An 18,779-nucleotide genomic window follows, 5' to 3' on the forward strand; every position below is an offset into this window, starting at 1 on the left:
GAAAATGAAAAATAAAAAAAGGAATTAAATAAATCACACACAACAATAGCTAGATGAGCTGTGAGTTGAGGTGGGTTCACTTAGAAGGAAGATTAGTGAAATTGCAAGTACAGTTGTCAACCACAAGAGTATTATGGAGGAGTTCAGAAATGATACAGAAACAATTAGGCATGCAAGCAGTCTGATGGACCAAAGCAGTAATATTGAAGACAAGATAACCCAGGTGAACTAAGTGATGTGAAGTTGTAAAGATGATGTAGAAACTATGTATGCTGAAATGGTGAAAGTAAGGAAAGATTTACATACAATAGTTGAAGAAAAAAAGCATTAGAAAGGAAGTGAATGAAGTCATCAAAAACAATCCAAAACTGGTCAAAGATTAAGCATATATCAACAAATCTACAGCTAGTAATCGTAGTATGGATGGAAGAAATAAAAAACAAAATTTTGAGGGACAAAATGGAAATGGCAAACATAATGAGCATACTGAAGGAAGCATTAGAGGAATTCTGTGATAAAGACACAGAGGAACGCAAAAGGCTAAGGAAATATGAGAGAAATAAGCCAAGACCCCTGAAAGTAACCTTCCAGAGTGTGAACACTGTGGAGGACATACTAAAAATTGCAAACAAACTCATGGAAAAAGAGGAATTTTAAAAAGTATGGATAAAAAGATGCCTAACTGAAGTGGGATTGGGAATACTAAAGGAGGAGAGGGAGGACGCAAAAACAAAGATAGAGGAAAGATCACAGGAAGAGAAGAGTAATTTTTCTTTCCATCCTCTTCTGTCTGTCTTTCCTTCATTCTTTCCTCATCCTTCTGCCTATGGGTGAATTTACACTCCCTCTTCTGTCTTTCTTTCATTCATTCTTTCCTCTTCCTTCTGCCTGTGGGTGACCTTACACTCAGTGACAAGCCAAATGGTTTCCTGTACACCAGGAAACCATTTACTAAGCTGGGTGGTAACCATAAAACCAGATTTTGGCGCCTAGTGGTTTAGTGAGTAATTACGGCCCTCCAATCGGATTGAGCCGGTGAAGGTTTATATCCAAGGGATGGTTGGGGTTTACTGCTCACGAAATACCACTCAGGGATGAGTGAGGCTGGTCACTCTCATCTTAAATGTCAGGACCAAGTTGCCTAGCCCCAGGCTCCTACGCTCCTCATGGGGCAATGTAGGATTGGATGATGCATGAATGAATGAATGAATGTGAAAGTGGTACATATCCAACATAGAACAAAAAGAAGGTAGGTAGCAGACTCAAGTTATGGCAAGTACATAAACAAGATGATTAAGCTGATGTACTCAAATGTAGATGGAAAGGAGTCTAAATTATTAGAGATGAAAGACTATACCAAGGAAAAGGAACCACATATTATTTGCCTAACTGACACAAAATTAACCCCAAAGATATCAAACGATACCCTAAACTTACAGGAATACAATGTAAGGAGAAGAGACAAATTTAACCTTGCTCAGGCAGAAGTGGGTCTGTGAGACCCTCCCCCCTTCCCAGTGTCTAGTTCACTAACTTCTACATACCCAGGAGCCCTGTTCTTCTCAGTAGCTTCCTAATTTTGTGGATCCATGCAAGGGGTGAGGGAGTTACGTCTCTCTCCACTTCCCCAGTATAAGGGTGGTTTTATATGTTACGGGTCTGTGAGACCCATGTCTACCTGAGGTATGTGGGGTTTTTGTTCTCCCTAATTGCTGATAAAATTGCAGAGTCTGGCGTCCCCTCTTCACACCACGAAGCACCATCCCATACCATGCTATGGAACCACTCAAGCAACCATTCATTTTTTTTTTTTTTTTTTTCAAATTTATTTTAATATTTTACTGTTTTTTCTTTTTCTTTTTTATTTGTTAAAAATATAAAAGAACAGTTCATTTTTTTACATGTTTGTGTTGCGGAAACATTAAATATGTTACTCTGCTTTCAGTAATGGAATAAACAAAACAAACATTTTCCCAAAATTTTTATATTTGTGGGTCTGAGAGACCCACGTCTACCTTCTATGCAACACGAACCGACCTCTACCTGAGGAGGGTTAAGAAAAGGAGAAGGAATTATAATCTTAACAAAGAAAAATTTACAAGTCAAAAACAAAAACAGATATACTCTCACAAGTAGAACTGACTGCACTGGAGATTAACACATCTGAAGGGAAATTAATTGTGGCAAATTTATACATGCCACCCAAGCAAACACCTGGGATAGAGGCTAATATGAAGAACTGGTAGAAAGTACAATTCAAAGTTTAAGAGCATTACTACATACAGTAAAACCTTGATTTAACGGCATTCATTCTAACGGCAACCTCAAACTAACGGCACAAATCTCCCAAGGAATATTTATGCAAAATAATTTTTAAAATTCCCCCAAAATGGGTAAAAATTAGAAAAAATTCAAATGTGGCGGGCGCATCGTGCATCTCGATCGTCTGTTTGCAGTTTCCTGCCAAATGGGTATGTTTATGCTCACCCACTCTTCCTCCCGCCTAGCCTGACTCAAAAGCTTCCCACGCGTGTGCTTATTTTGCAGGATTTTGTGACTTTGTGAGGCAGTGACAGTATTTTACTACAACACCACACCTACCTGCTTTCTTTTGTTCTAAATATAAATTTTTTTATTGATTTTGTGTGTCTGCACATGTTTATATGCTTAAAAATGTGTTAAAATGTGTTAACGTGAGTTCTGGGGGTATCGATAAATTACATTGAGCCTCCTGACTGACTAAAAAAAATTAAATGTTTGCACATTATGAAAGTTCATGTTAAACCATAAGCCACATTTCTTTAGATTAAATCTCTCAAAACTGATACCTCGTGAGAAGGAATACTGATGAGCTTTTGACTCTCACCTACGAATTTATGCGAGAAAGTACTGTACATACACTATCGCAGTGTAAGCCCCAATCTAACGGAATTTCGTTTTTTCTGGCATGCTCAGGGGCCCCTAGGGTGCCATTAAATCGAGGTTTTACTGTAGAATGGAAATGTGAATTATATTAACTGGAGATTTCAATACCAATATAAACTGGAATACTCTAGGTTTCAGAAGCAACGAAGGCTGCTGGGATCAAAAGCTCCTGGATCTTGTGCAGGTGTTTTTCCTAGCAGAGCATGTAAGGGAAAACACCAGAAAAAGAGGACTCGATGATCCATCAGTACTAGATCTTATATTTACTGGCCAAGAAAATGATACTAACAATACAATGTATCGCCCTCCATTCGGCAAATGTGACCATGCAGTATTAACCCGCCCCATCCCGACGTTTTCTGGACAGTGGAACACCCCAGTCCCGACATTTAGACCTTTTTTTTTCTTAGGCTCAAACATTCGCTTTTGGTGAGAAACATCGAAAATTCATAGAGAAATCGCTTACCTGAGGTTTAAAATACTCGATCCAGGTATGAGTACCTCCTTACCTGACTGGGTTTTCTAACAGGCTGGCCCCAAAGAAAACGAGTTCTATGGGAGGGTAACTATTCCACACCACTCATAAACAGTATTTATTTATTTACTTGGTACGAATTTTTATGTAGTACAAGAGTATATTGGTTTTCAAACAGTAATATAGGTATTATAAGCATTGTTACACTTACTAACTCATCAACATAACTGACCTTTTTTGGCAACATTATCTGATCATCATTTCTGACTGTTTCTTCCTCTAATGCTATGTAAACTTTGTCCTCCACATTGTCATCGACTGGGGAATCACTCTGGGCCTGAATGTCTATTGGCCAGGTCACTGGTAACAGGTGAATTGCCGAGACAATGGCGTGTGGGGGGGGGGGTTATGAGGTGTAAGGCATTGTCCCTGCCTGGCATCTTGTAGAGGAAAAGAGGAAGGCGTCCTGTGTATACGTGCCAAAAATCACTCGCGAAAATTGAAAATTGTGCAAATTAGGGACCTTGCAATGTTGCCGCGTTAATTTACGTCTCCGGGATATGAGTGCACATCATGTGAGGATGTGAATTCACGTCTCCGGGATGGGGCGGGTAACTACCGTGACCTGAAGAAGTATTACTTAGAAACAGATTGGGAAAAAGAGCTTAGGGAACAAGATTTAAACATTATATATAGAAAATTCTGAGATTTTTATGAAACAAGAGTCCAAAATTACATCCCTCAGCACAAAGAAACTAATGAAAATAAAGAAATTGTTTAATACAGAATGTAAAAAATTAAAAGAAAAAAAAGAGATTTGCTGTGGAATAGATACAGAAGACAACAGTGAGAAGGCATATAACAACTATATATAGGCAAGAAATGATTATACTGTACAAAGATAAGGAGGGAGGCTCAAAGACAGTTTGAGGATGACATTACAAATAAAAGTAGTAATCAATCTAAGTTATTTTACAGGTACATCCAAAGGAAAACCAAAGTCACAAGATAAAATACAGTCCATTATGGACGAGGGGATCATCTAGGCCTATACACAAGAGAAAGATATTTGTGAAGCACTAAATAAAAGCTTCCAATCAGTTTTTACAAAAGAAAATAATTTTGAAAGAGATGATATGGAACATGTATGCCCACACATATTACCAGATATACAAATATCAGAAAAAGAAGTAAAGGAAGAGTTAAGTAAATCAGACAGATGAAAAGCATATGGTCCTGATGAAATGTCAGGATGAATGTGCAGAAGAGTTAAGCAGACAAATATATTTAACCCGAGGCGTCCCGTCGACGTATGGGTACGTTTGTCACAGCTAGACCCGTCGACGTACCTGTACATCGCGCAATTGCAAGGTTCATAATTTGCACAATTTTCAATTTTCGCGTGTAATTTTTGGTACCGTACGTATACACGGGACACCTTCCTCTACAAGATGCCAGGCAGGGACAATGCCTTACCCCGCATGACCTCCCCCCCCCCCCGCACGCCACTGTCTCGGCAATTCATCTGTTACCAGTGACTTGGCCAATAAAGACATTCAGGGCCAGAGTGATTCCCCAATCGATGACAATGTGGAGGACAAGGTTTACGTAGCATTAGAGGAAGAAACAGTCAGAAATGATGGTCAGGTAATGTTGCCAAAAAAGGTCAGTTATGTTGATGTGTTAGTGAGTGAAACAATGCTTATATTGCCTATATTACTGTTTGAAAACCAATATACTCTCATACTACATATAAATTCGTACCAAATAAATAAATAAATACCATTTATGAGTGGTGTGGAATAGTTACCCTCCCACAGAACTCGTTTTCTTTGGAGCCAGCCTGATAGAAAACCCAGTAAGGTAAGGAGTACTGCTAACTGTACAGAGTATTCTAAACCTCAGGTGGGCAATTTCTCTATGAATTTTCGATGTTTCTCACCAAAAGCAGATGTTTAAGCCAAAAAACTTTTTTTTCCAAAATTGGTCGGGATTGGGGGGAGTCAGTGATGGAAAATCGGTCAGGACGGGGCAGGTTAATAATCAAGGAATCCCTAGGTCAAGGCAAACTACTTGATATTTGGAAGAAAGCAAACACTGTTCCCCTATTCAAGAAGGGAATAGACAATCCACTCAACTACCGACCAGTATCACTGACCAGTGTTGTAAGATACAAGAAAAGCTGAAAAGAAAAGTTTGGGCAAACCATCTAGAAGAAAATAGTATGGTAACAGGAACGTAGTTCGCTTTTAGAAAGATGTAATGTGGTAGGTGGGGGAGCTTATCATCCACTCACTCGATGTAGTGCTGCTCTCGGGTGTCTGACCTTTCCTCTCCTCCATCTTCTTTCCTTCCATCCTCTTCTGTCTTTCTTTCCTTCAGTCTTTCCTCATCCTTCTGCCTACAGGTGACTTTACACCCCCTCTTCTTTCTCTCCTCTTCCTTCTGCCTATGGGTGACTCTACAATGAGTGCCAAGCCAAATGGTTTCCTGTACACCAGGAAACCATTTACTATGCTGGATGGTAACCATATAGCCAAATTTTGGTGCCTGGTGGTTTAATGGGTAATTATTGCGCTCCAAACGGATTCTGCTAGTGAACGTTTCTATCCAAGGGGTGGTTGGGGTTTATTGCTCACATAATGCCACTCAGGGATGAGTGAGGTTGGTCACTCTCATCTTAAATGTCAGGACCAACTGCCTAGCCCCGGGCTTCTACGCTCCTCATGGGGCAACGTAGGATTGGCTGATGGATGGATGGATAAAACTGTGTTACTAATCTATTATGCTACTATGACTGAGTTACAGAAACATTACAGAATAAAGAGGGATGGGTGGACAGTATCTATTTAAATTTCAAGAAAGCATTTGCAGCCAAAGGCCATACCATGTTGAGTACACCACTTCCCGTCCGATCAGCGAAGTTAAGCAACGTTGGGTCTGGTTAGTACTTGGATGGGTGACCGCCTGGGAACACCAGATGCTGTTGGCATCCCTACGTGTCATGTGGGGTTGGTGGAGGATTAGTGCCCCTCCCTGTAAAACAATTAACTCTAAGCCCTTGGCCACCCTGTCTGGGATACAATGGCGTCTGGCAATGAATGAATGAATGAATTTGACAGAGTACTGCACCAAAGACTTATGGAAACTGTACCATCAAGGAGGTTTCCAAGTCAACCTGTACTGTTGGACGCATGATTTTCTCAGAAAAAGGGAAATGCAAACAGTACTATGAGAAAATTACTCATCACGGAGGGAAGTGACTGGTGGAGTTCCAATTATGTTTTTAGTATATATAAATAACATAGTAACATTGGAAATGGAAGCTATCTACAGTAAAAGTCCAATTATTGGGCAGCTGATAATTTGGTAGATCCAATACTTCAGCAGTTTTGAGAAACAGTCCCATTTACGAAAGTCTTTGATTGTCTGGGAGATGTTCGGAATCATCACAGCAGTCCTGTGACTTGTAGGCCTACTGTTTCATTACACTTCTTTATGTTCACTAGTTTCTATATTTTTTAGATTCAGGTATAGTACTGTATTGATTACAATACAGTAACCACCATCCCCTAAATTAGCGAGGGTTATGTTGCAAGCCCCCTCGCTATTTATTGAAATTCGCTAATTCTTGACGCCTTCCTGAAAATGAAATTTACCAGTAATTGCATAACCCATGAACCACTCTGATACTGTAATCCATTACCCACATATAATCGTTGCTTGTTAAATCCATTTCCCCATTGTTTTTATCTGTACAACTGTCACAACTCTTGTTTCATTCCTCAGCACAGTGGTGGAAGGGACCGTCCTAAGTGTTAACTAAACCTGGGACTGTCCTAAGTGTTAACTAAACCTAACCTAACCGAGTTTAACTGTACCTAATAATTTAACCAAACCTAACCTAACCTAAAGTCAGAAAAATACATAAAATAAACTGGAGGAAAATGAATTGGTAAGGTCTTTCTGACGAAAGTTAAACATACATGTAGTGCTCATTCTTTTGTTTGTGTTTGTGCTTACATAGGAAAGAGAGAGTATTGATGCAAACAGTAATGTTTTCCATTAAACCCCTAAATAGCCCCCAGCACTGAACAACCCTTTACAGTACTGGTGTCAGTGACACCGAGTCAGCGCGAGCTATAAAAAAAATTGTGGACAAGTATGGGAAAGGAACGAAGGTTACTAGTGTTTACACGACTCTATGCTACCATTCCAAACAGTCAGGCGGTCGCTTAATCTCAGATGTTTTCACCCATATGGCAGATGCACCATAACTTTATCAATTCTTTCGTGAATCATAGCGAATCATACCATGGGTTAAGGTAGCTGAATAACACATTGCTCTGTGCGCCAGAAAATTCTCTTCACATCTTTAAGGAAAATAAATTGATTGAAGAATGATAGCAACTTACTCTACATACTCAAAAATGAATTAAATTTCTTCCATTTTTCTTAAAAATTTGAAGAGAATCATCTGGCACACCTAGCAATTTGTTTTTTAGCTTTCTAAACCCATGCTATGATTCACTGAAGAATACATAAGTTACGGTGCATTTACCATATAGACGAAAACATATGAGATTAAGCGACCACCTGACTGCTTGAAATGGTAGCGTGGAGTCATATAAACATACCAGAGACCTTCGTTCCCTTCCCATAAATGTTCACACTGTGAGGGGTTGTTCATTGCCGGGGATTATGAAGGGGTTAATGAAATACATTACTGTTTGCATCAATACTCTCACATACTCACAAAAATGAACAAAAGAATGAGCGCTAAATGTACGTTTAACTTTAATCAGAAAGACTTTACTAATTCATATTCCTCCAGTTTATGTTATGTATTTTTCTGATTATTTAATTTTGAGTTTGAAGAGAGTACTGTATACAGAACTCACTCCAAACACATTTGTAATAATGTAAGTAATGATGACAGAGTTCACCAACACAAATGATGTAGAGTACTGAGCGAGTAGGTAATATTCCGTATCATTTTGGCCGTCCAGGAACCTGTGACTTGTAGGCCTACTGTGTCGTTACACTTGTACATGTTCACTAATTTATATATATTTCACATTCAAGTATTGTACTGTATTGATTACAGTATTGTACAGTATCATACAGTATCCAGGACACTCTCCAAATACATTTGTAATACCTTATGTGGTAATGACAGTGTTCACCAATACATATATGTTCTGAATGGGTCGGTTTTTCAATTATTCGGCAAATCCAATTTCTCAGCATTGGCCCGGTCCTGTAGGCGCTGAATAATTGAACTTTTACTGTAAATATGTTTGTGGATGATGCAAAAATTCATTCATCCATCCATCATCCAATCCTACATTGTCCCATGAGAGGCATAGGAGCCCGGGGCTAGACAAGTTGGTCCTGTCATTAAATCATCAGAGCAACCGGTCTCACTCATCCCTGAGTGGCATTATGTGAGCAATAAATCCTAACCACCCCTTGGATATGGACCTACACAGGCTCAATCCAACTGGAGTGCCTTAATTACCCACTAAACTACCAGGCGCCATAATTTGGTTAAATAGTTACCACCCAACATAGTAAATGGTCTCCTGGTGTACAGGAACCATATAGCTTGTCACTCAGCATAGAGTAACCCAAAGGCAGAGGGAAGAAGAAAGAATGAAGTAAAGAATGATAAAAGAGGGAGTGTAAAGTCACCTGTAGGCAGAAGGAAGAGGAAACAATTAAGGAAGGAAAGAAAGACAGAAGAAGAAGGAAGGAAAAGAGGAAAGGGTTGATACTCAAAGCAGCACTACATTGAGTGAGTGGATGGTGAACATCCCACCTACCACCATGATGCAAAAATAAAAGGGAAAATTATACGATTCTTGCAGAGAGCTACAACAATCTATCTATCTATCTATAGCCTGACGCCCTAATCCCGCAAAGGGTGCCCGCAGACAAAACGCCTCCAAGTCGCTCTGTCACCCACTATTTGACTACCCTCCCCCCAACTCACCCCCTCCTCCCTCATATACCTCTCAACTCCATCCCTCCACCTCATCCCTGGTCTACTCCTCCCTCTCCCTCCCTCCACCTCACCTACATACACCCTCTTAGTCAGTCGTTCATTCTCCATTCTCTCCACATGTCCAAACCACCTCAGTGTATTTCTCCTAATCTTCTCAACCACATCCACATCCACCCCACAACGTTCCTTCACTTCTTCATTCGTCAACCTGTCCCTCCATGTCAATCCACATGCTCCTCTCAAGTAACTCATTTCCACTGCTCTCACTCTTGACTTGTTCCCCTCTAGCAAGGTCCATGCCTTGCTACCATATGTTAGGGTAGAGATCACAAAACTATCATGCAGTGACTTCTTAACTTTCATACTCACCTCCCTATTTCTCATCACTGCTTTCAGTGAACCACCAACCTTCCTTCCCTGCTGTACCCTTTCACGCACTTCATCCCCCAAAGTTCCATCCTTACTCGTCACACTACCCAAGTACTTGAATGCACTCACATTCACCATATCCTCACCATCCAACCTCACTGTACATTCTGTGACTTCATTCCTCTCAAACACCATCACTTTACTTTTGTTTACATTAACTTTCAGCTTCCTGCTCCTACACACTGTCCCAAATTCATTCACCAAATCTTGCAACTCCCATTCATCTTCACTCAACAATACTGTATCATCAGCAAACAGCAACACCGGAATCTTCCAAATCTCACCCTCATACATTACAGCCACCCTCACATCCACTGACCTACCTTGCACAAGAATTAAATAAACGTCATGAATGGAGCAATAAACAGCAAATTGAATTTAACATGGACAAGTGTCATGTAATTAAGTTTGGTACAAGTGAGAAAAGACCAGATTGGGATTGTAAGTTAGGAAGATCAACCCTACACATATCTGAAAGGGAGAAGGACCTAGGAGTGATTATCAATAACAGACTATCTCCGGCTGACCACATCAGTGAGAAGGTATGTAACATGTATACACTGTGTGTTAATTCACATATATAAATGAAGACATGCTGAGAAAGATAATAACATCATTCATCAGACTAACCCTGGAGTATGCATCAGTAGTCTGGAATCCCCATCTCTAGGAACACATAGATAATATTGAAAAAGTACAAAGGGCAGCTACAGAACGGGTACCAAGCTTAAGCGATCTATGCTACAAAGAACAACTAGAAAAATTGAATCTACCAACGCTACAGAAGAGAAGGAAAAGAGCAGAAATGATCATGCAATATACATGCATCTCAGGGAAAGAGAAAATAGACATAAATGAATTTATAACCTATGGGGAAGTATCGCAAGAGGACACTGCAAAAAAACTACACAGAAAGAGAGGCAATAAAGATGTAAGGATATTCAGTTTCCCAAATAGGGCAACTGATCAGTGGAATGCACTACCGAATGAAATCAGTGTGCCAAAACTATTCATAAACTTAAGGATATGTATGATAAAAACAGTTTAATACACGGGAAAGTATGAGCTTGACTCATTCCTGTAAAGATACAATTAGGTAAGCACACACACACACACGCGCACGCACGCACTCTCTCTCTCACACACACACATGCACTCTCTCTCTCTCTCTCTCTCTCACACACACACACACACACACATGCACTCTCTCTCTCTCTCTCTCTCTCTCACACACACACACACACACACACACACACACATACACACACACACACACACTCAGTGTGTGCATGCATGTGTGAGCATCTAGAAATGACGTGTAACTCATGCCCAGACTGAAATTAAATATCTGTACAGCATTTTAAATTGTGTAAAAATCTTGTAAATTGTGACACGACTGTATTAATCTTTGGATTCAACTGCTCTGGTGCAAATACCATATTCACCTTTTGGATTTGGTCATAACCAATTGTTTTCTGGCATGTTTGGAGTATGTATAGCTATCCATTTCAAATACAGCATGTACATTTCATAAACACTACTACAAGCAACCTAAAGGAGGTATCACATGTCACCTGAAATCATGGTTTGCTGACGGAACGCGTTCCTGGTTTGCTGGAACCAGGCACAAACCTTATCACACACGTTCCTGGAACACTGCCGACGGTCGGCAAAAATAAAACAAAGCAAACCGGAGTCTGTCCCACCGTCTCACACGAGTCACACGTATCAGACGCAACATGGTTTTTCTTAAATTTGCTGAGGGGAGAGTGACTGCTGCATTGGCTCTTGCAGTGGTGGCACTTGAGAAGAAAGAAGAGGCAGCGGCCAAAACCACGAGAAGGCGGCTGTGGAGCCGCCTTCTTGTGACAAGGGAAGGGCCTTATTTTTTCAGTGAGGGCAATTTCAGCAGCCCTTTTCCATACTATCTGCCCAGATGCCATCGTATCTGCAGTGCTGAATGAACAGCGAGATACATAAAATACTCTTTCACACAGCATGGTGTGATGTATCCACTCCCCAATGTAAACCACTGAATTATCGACAACGTTATTTCACCCGTGCAAGATATAAAAGGTTATTTAAGCTTTCATAATTAATAATATATATAATGGAAAGTAATAGGCATTCTAGGAGGGAATTATAACTTTTAAAAAATAAACAAAATACTGCAGTATAGCCTCCAAGTTCTCTTTTCAGATCGCTCTGCTATCAGAGAAAACGTTTTGTACCTGGTTTACCAGGCAGAAATGGATTTGAACCGATTCCAGCTTTGCCGATGAAATCCTCGGTGGCTACCGCAGTTTCGTGGGTGGTTACCACGATTTCTTCGACAAACCACAATTTCAGGTACCGTGTGATACCCCCTTAAGGCAACTACAAGTCTGGGTGTGAGGATCCCAGACTTGTGTGCATCTGCCTCGCATTACTCCAATATTCTCAAAAGGAAAGGTGAATTGCTGTGCAGCTTCAAAATGTTAAGTTATGGATCTGTCATCTGCTATGCTGAATGTTTACAGTATCAAGAGGCTAAATGTAATGCGGGCTGGTTTTGTAAGGACACTCATAGTCATGCCTAAGAGCAATGCCCAGATGCAGTCTTTGACCTCAAAAGAGTATGCCTCTTCTGGGCAATCCTCCCTCTTGTTACTGTTGTCCCAGGCTCTTCTGCACATAAACTGTGGATTGCAGACTCAAGCTGCCCTTCTCCTGCAGTCCTTTCAGAGAAACATCAGTACAGTTAAAAAGTGAAGACACTCAATTTGACTGGTGTTAACGTAAAGGCATCTTTCACCAGCAACACCCTCCCTCTTACCTATGCCTCACAAAGAGTGGCTTTCCTCTCCACTTGAAGGTAACACTCTTGCCCTCAGGTACATCTGCCAGACTGATCTCTATCTTAGCCAGGGCAAGGACATCTGCACTAGCTGACATTGATGACACAAACTGCGTAACAAGAGTCTTGGCACTGTAAATTCCTGCTACTGTTCCACCTATAGAGGAAATGAAAACACAGCATTAAGACATAATTATGTCACTCATTTCAATAGTGCTGTACAATAACTGACTGCTCAAAGGCATTCACAAAACTAACCAAATCTGCAAAAAGCTCACTCACCATTAGCAAGCAGCAATGCATCATCAGCTTACCATATATACAGTACTGTAATTTTTGAAAAATACTAGCTGTTTTACCCTTCACTAATCATCACTAGCATCACATTAATTTTTGTATTAACCTCTCCTGTAACTCCATCTATATAACTAAAAATAAAGAATAAAAAATGAATACCAAACTCAATGCTGTGGCTCACCCCCAACCACCATATAAGTGAATGAGCGACGTGAGGAGGCAGACTCTGCTGACTTGTGGCGAGAGTCCTTGACTTCATCGCGGCGATATGCACTGAAGTCAGGCACCTGGATGTCGGTGTGGGCATACCTCACCTGGGAACTCACTGGAAATGGCAGGAGGCATTAGTTGTTATTAATTTAATATACAATAATGTTGGTTATATGGTTACCACCCAGCGTAGTACATGGTTTCTTGGTTTCCTGTAAGCCAAGACACCATTTACTATGCTGGGTGGTAACCATATAACCAAATCATACGTGCTCCCTACTTGTCAACAAGTGGGTTGGTAGAGGATTAGTGCCCCTCCCCATAAAACAAATAACTCGAAGTCAAATGGCTACCCCTTACGGGATTGTGGCTTCTGGCAATAGATAGATAGATAGTTTTAAATCCCAAAAAGTTTTTCAGCTGCGAGGCCTACCACTCTCACTCTTGGAGCTCGACCACAGTTACTAGCTATTACTGGCTCTTCATAATTATTCATACCAAAACATAAAAAACTATTCTGAAGACCCCGTTTTTTAATTAATATTTTTTTAAAATCATGGATATGGGAAGAAGGTAGAGTCCCATAAGACTAAGTCATTCAGTCATTCATCACCCAATCCTACGTTGCCCGATGAGAAGCGTAGAAGCCCAGCGCTAGGCAAGCTGGTCTTGACATTTAAGATGAGAGTGACCAGCCTCACTCATCCCTGAGTGGCACTACATGAGCAACAAACCCCAACCACCCCTTGGATATACACCTTCACTGGCTCAATCCGATTGGAGCGCCATAATTACCCAATAAACCACCAGGCTCCAAAGTTGGTTATATGGTTCCCACCCAGCACAGTAAATGGTTTCCTGGTGTACAGGAAACATTTGGCTTGTCACTCAGTGTAGAGTCACCCACAGGCAGAAGGAAGAGGAAAGGATGAAGGAAAGAACAACAGAACAGGGAGTGTAAAGTCACCCGTAGGCAGAAGGACAAGGAAGGAATGAAGGAAAGAAAGACAGAAGAGGATGGAAGGAAATAAGGATGGAGGAGAGGAAAGGGCAGATACCAGAGAGCAGCACTACATCGAGTGACTGGATGGTGAGCGTCCCCAATGTCAGGTATAATTATTCCCCTGTACAATAGAAAAGTTGTGGTAGGTGGGGGCACTCACCAACCACTCACTTGATGTAGTGCTGCTCTTGGGTGTTTGCCCTTTCCTCTCGTCCATCCTTCTTTCCTTCCATCCTCTTCTGTCTTTCTTTCCTTCAATCTTTCCTTGTCCTTCTCCCTACAGGTGACTTTACACTCCCTCTTCCATCTTTCTTGCCTTCAGTCTTTCCTCTTCCTTCTGCCTGTGGGTGACTCTACACTGAGTGACAAGCCAAATGGTTTCCTGTACACCAGGAAACCATTTACGGTACTACGCTGGGTGGTAACCATATAACCAAATTTTGGCGCCTGGTGGTTTAGTGGGTAATTATGGCACTCCAATCGGATTGAGCCAGTGAAGGTTTATATCCAAGGGATGGTTGGGGTTGATTGCTCGCATAATGCCACTCACGGATGAGTGAGGCTGGTCACTCTCATCTTAAATGTCAGGACCAAATGCCTAGCCCCGAGCTCCTATCCTCCTCATGGGGCAACGCAGGATTGGATGATGGATGGATGGATGGACAAAAGAAAAGGGAAAAAAGAAGTGTGTAGTAATCATAGGGGCACTTGTCTTCTTAGTGTAACATGAAAAGTATATGGTAGGATACTTACTGACAGAGTCAGGGAAAGAAAAAGAGGATGTAGGAGAAGAACAGCGAAGTTTTAGGCAGGGATCAGGTTGTGTAGATCAGATATTCATTCTTAGGTACTGAGTGGAGAAGTTTCTAGTGAAGGGAAAGAAGTTGTATGTGGCCTTCCTGGATTTGGAGAAAGCATATGACAGGGTGGACAGACTAGGAATGTGGAAAATATTAAAAATACATGGAGTAAATGGGAAGTTGTTGAATGCTGTAAAGAGTATGTATGAGGGGGCTGAGGCTGCAGTGTGTGTGGATAGTGAACTGGGTGAATTTTTGTATCTGAATCTTGGATTGAAACAGAGATATGTCATGTCACCATGGCTGTTCAAACTGTACGAGCATATGGATGGGGTTATAAAAGATACAAGTTGGGCGGTGGTTGTTGAAGCACTTTAATGAGTGAGAGCAATTTTTGGAAACTCCCTGTGCTGTTGTTTGCAGATGATACTGTATTGTTAAGTAAAGATAGAGGGGGAACTGCAAGGCTTGGTGAATGAGTTTAGAGGTGTGTGTAAGAAACAGAATCCAAAGGTGAATGTAGGGAAGAGTAAAGTTATGGTCTTTGTCAGAAATGAAGTCACTGGATGCAGAGAGGTTGGATGATGAGGAAATGGAAAATGTGAGTGCATTTAAGTACTTGCGTTAGTGTGATGAGTAAGAATGGAAGTTTGGAGGGTGAAATGCTTGAAAGAGTAGAACATGGATGAAAGGCTGCTAGTTCTTTGAAAGCAGTGATAAGAAACAGGGAAGTGAGCATGACAATAAAAAAGTTGCTGCATGACAGTACTGTGATATCAACTCTAACGTACAGAAGTAAGGCAAAAGGAAACTCCAATTCTACTAAGACTAGGAGATCAGATTCAAACATGATACAGTATATTCATTTTTCAGCTTTAAGTACAGGTATGATTTGGTTTTGAAGGAAGGAAAGGAAACAATGCAGTCTTCCTGTATTTACTGGGTACAGGTACTGTAAATGTTTACAAAGCCACAATACCAGATTCTGAAAATAGATTTTTTTTTTTTTTTTACCTGACCTTGAAATCTATCACAAATCACTAGTTTCCAAGTAACAGGCCAGCTGACCCCACCTCCGAAGCTACCAGTGTTTCTGCATCAATTTTCAAAGTACCGGTAAAAATCGGTCAAAAGATAATATAACACTGAAAACAAAAAAATCATCAAAAGTACAAGCAGAAATTGAACATCTCATGTAAAAAAAGAAAAAAAAAAAAAAAAATCCATAGTAGCTACGTTTTTATGGTGAACCTACCCTAATGCATCTTAATGTGGCCTAGATCCATGTAAATCAAGCCTAACCGAGACTAATTTCCAATCCTTAGTTGTAGGCTGTAGGTGAAACACACCTACCACAAAAGGAGTCCATCTTTAAGTACAGCCACCCTAAACTATCAATTATCCATCGATGCAATATCCAGCCCAACACAATATCCAGTGCTGCTGGTTCGGCTCTATTCAAGCAATGTCCTGAGAAATTATGTTATATCTGGCACCAAAACAGGACATAACCAATGGTTCTGTGCAATATCCAGCATTGGAGATATCTCAATTGGCTCATAAATGGTAGCCAACCAGGGATGTATTAGTGTATTTTATCATTACTTAATTGTATCTTATGCTTAATTTTCATCTTTAACTCAAGGGAAAGTATTTAGGATAGAGTGTTGGGACGGACGATAACACAATATCCAGCTCGACTCCAAATATTGAGCCGATGGGGGGGTTTTATGCAATATCCAGAGTTTCATGTTATTCGGTGTAGGGCTTGGCTGAATTACGCCAGATAACTGAGAGTTTACCATACTCCTCAACTTACGTAATTACAGTGATTGGTTCCTGTACCTTGTATGTAGGCTAAGTCAAAGTTTTACGTGTCCTTATTTCCTCTTTGAATTCCCACAGTGGAGGGAATCAGACCAATTACATGTGCCACAGCACTCTTCCCTCTTCTCTCAATGAAGTCCACTTTCGTTTCCATCGTTAGAGTGTGTTGTTTTTTGCTGCTGCTCTCACCACCACCACTACTCTTCCGTTTCTGAGACGTACTGAGTCAAAATAACAAAAAACACAACCGTGTACCTCCTGCAACAACAATAATTGCATGTGTAGTGGCAAAGCAAGCTGAGAGGTGGGATGTGCCCAGACGCCACCTAGTGCCTCACTAATGAAGTAGGACTTGGCATGAATTTTAAACTGGTAAAATAGAAACATGTTTTTATTTTTATCTCTGAAATTAGTTTTTACGTGTCCAAATGTATGTAAGTATAGGAGTACCTGCATTTAAAATTTTAGAACATCAGAAGGCTCACTTCTGGACCTCCGACTGGATGAATTGGGAACATAATGAACCAGCAGAAATAAAAGCATACTGCCCATGACCATGATGCACCACCAAAAAACAAACACATTGTCTTTAGTGGATGAAGCATTGAGCTAAACAGCCACCAAAGAAACATATCAAAGACGCCACAATATCTTGCTTATTTTAATTTGCGGAAGAAACATCCCCGAAGAAAGTTTACTTAGAACTTCAATGTAGCCTATGTATTAAAGAACTGTTCAATGTAATAGTATTGATTTTCCCTACAGTCTGGTCTCACTATATGACTATTCACTGTGATAAATTGCTAGAGCAGTAATTCATGAGTTACACCCTCTTTCAGAATACTGTAATGTAAAAAAATTGGATATGATTTCGCCTCCAATAATCTCGTAGGGATGCAGCAACATACATACGTCGTCAGTTGTCTGAGCCAACATGGCCACCCAGAGTTTACATTCACAGTGACTGTCTGCTATTCATTACATTTTGTGCATGCAAGACCATTGAAACACCACTGCTATCACCAAATATCAGTGCAAGTGCTTAATATACTGCAGTCTGCAATAGTAAATGAAGTAATAACTTTCTGTGTGTGAAATACTGAAACCTGTGACTTGGGAATTGTGTCAACCTTACGTACACAACCTCCCCTGTCAGCTGACTAAAGGCATGATGACTATAAATACTGTACATTTGCTGTGATCACCTGTTCTTCACTCCATTCTGTGCATGAAAGGCCACTGAAACAACACTGCTATCACCAAATAACAGTCCAGATGCTTCAATAGTGCAGTGTGCCTTTATTTTTTTTTTTTATTTTTTTTTTTTTTAAATACTGAAAGTTGTGACTCAGAAATCATGTCTGGCAAGCATGCTACCCATAGTGGAAAGCTTGGTGCTACTGAGGGACACCCAGGCCTAGCCTAAAAGATTTATTATTATTTTTTTTTTGGATCTGCAGTTGAGAACACCCTCCCAAACCCCACTGAACCCGTGTTATATCAACCCCACTATAAGATAAATTGTTATGCAATGGGTTTCCGCTTGACGCAACCCTATCGTACAGCATGACTTAAAAATTATCTCTTAGGACTCCGAGGTTATAGTTTTGTAAACATTATCCTTTCCAGTTCCTCCAGGAAAAAACTGTGTTATTTTCACTTTTATCTCTTAGGAATCCGGCATTATGGTTTTGTAGACATTATCTTTTCCTGTTCCTCCTATTAAAAAAAAAAAAAAAAAAAAAAAAAAAAGGAAATTATGCTTTATCTGTTTTCTGCAAGAACAAGGACAAAAGTGTGTAATGTCTTCATGTGTTAGTTCTTCCTGCTAACTGAAAAATATGGTCTGGGTTAATATTTTGCACTGCTGCTAGAACACAATTTCAGTAATAAAGCTATGAATATCTAATGGCTTTTTATTAAGTTATTCATTCAATACTGGTAGTCTTTTCCATTGGAAATCATTTGTT

At 40.4% G+C, this 18,779-nt stretch overlaps 1 protein-coding gene and 1 non-coding gene across 2 annotated transcripts in view; one reads left to right on the forward strand and one right to left on the reverse strand.

Moving 5' to 3' along the window:
* Window positions 1–18,779, reverse strand: part of RFeSP (Rieske iron-sulfur protein) — a 44,461-nt gene that overhangs the window by 20,619 nt on the left and 5,063 nt on the right. The window contains exons 2-3 of the mRNA XM_080268149.1: window positions 13,151–13,294; window positions 12,652–12,829 (exon numbers count right to left, since the gene is read on the reverse strand). Coding sequence (XP_080124275.1) covers window positions 12,652–12,829; window positions 13,151–13,294 — 322 coding nt within the window. The remainder of the gene's footprint in view (window positions 1–12,651; window positions 12,830–13,150; window positions 13,295–18,779) is intronic.
* LOC145394313 (5S ribosomal RNA) lies at window positions 6,274–6,392 on the forward strand. Its single transcript, XR_013896385.1, has one exon. It is a non-coding gene; the product is annotated as a 5S ribosomal RNA (ribosomal RNA).

This window comes from Coenobita brevimanus, chromosome 26 (genome assembly GCF_032717465.1).
Source record: "Coenobita brevimanus isolate Jiangsu-jjx chromosome 26, ASM3271746v2, whole genome shotgun sequence".
In the NCBI taxonomy this organism is placed as follows: Eukaryota; Metazoa; Arthropoda; class Malacostraca; order Decapoda; family Coenobitidae; genus Coenobita; species Coenobita brevimanus.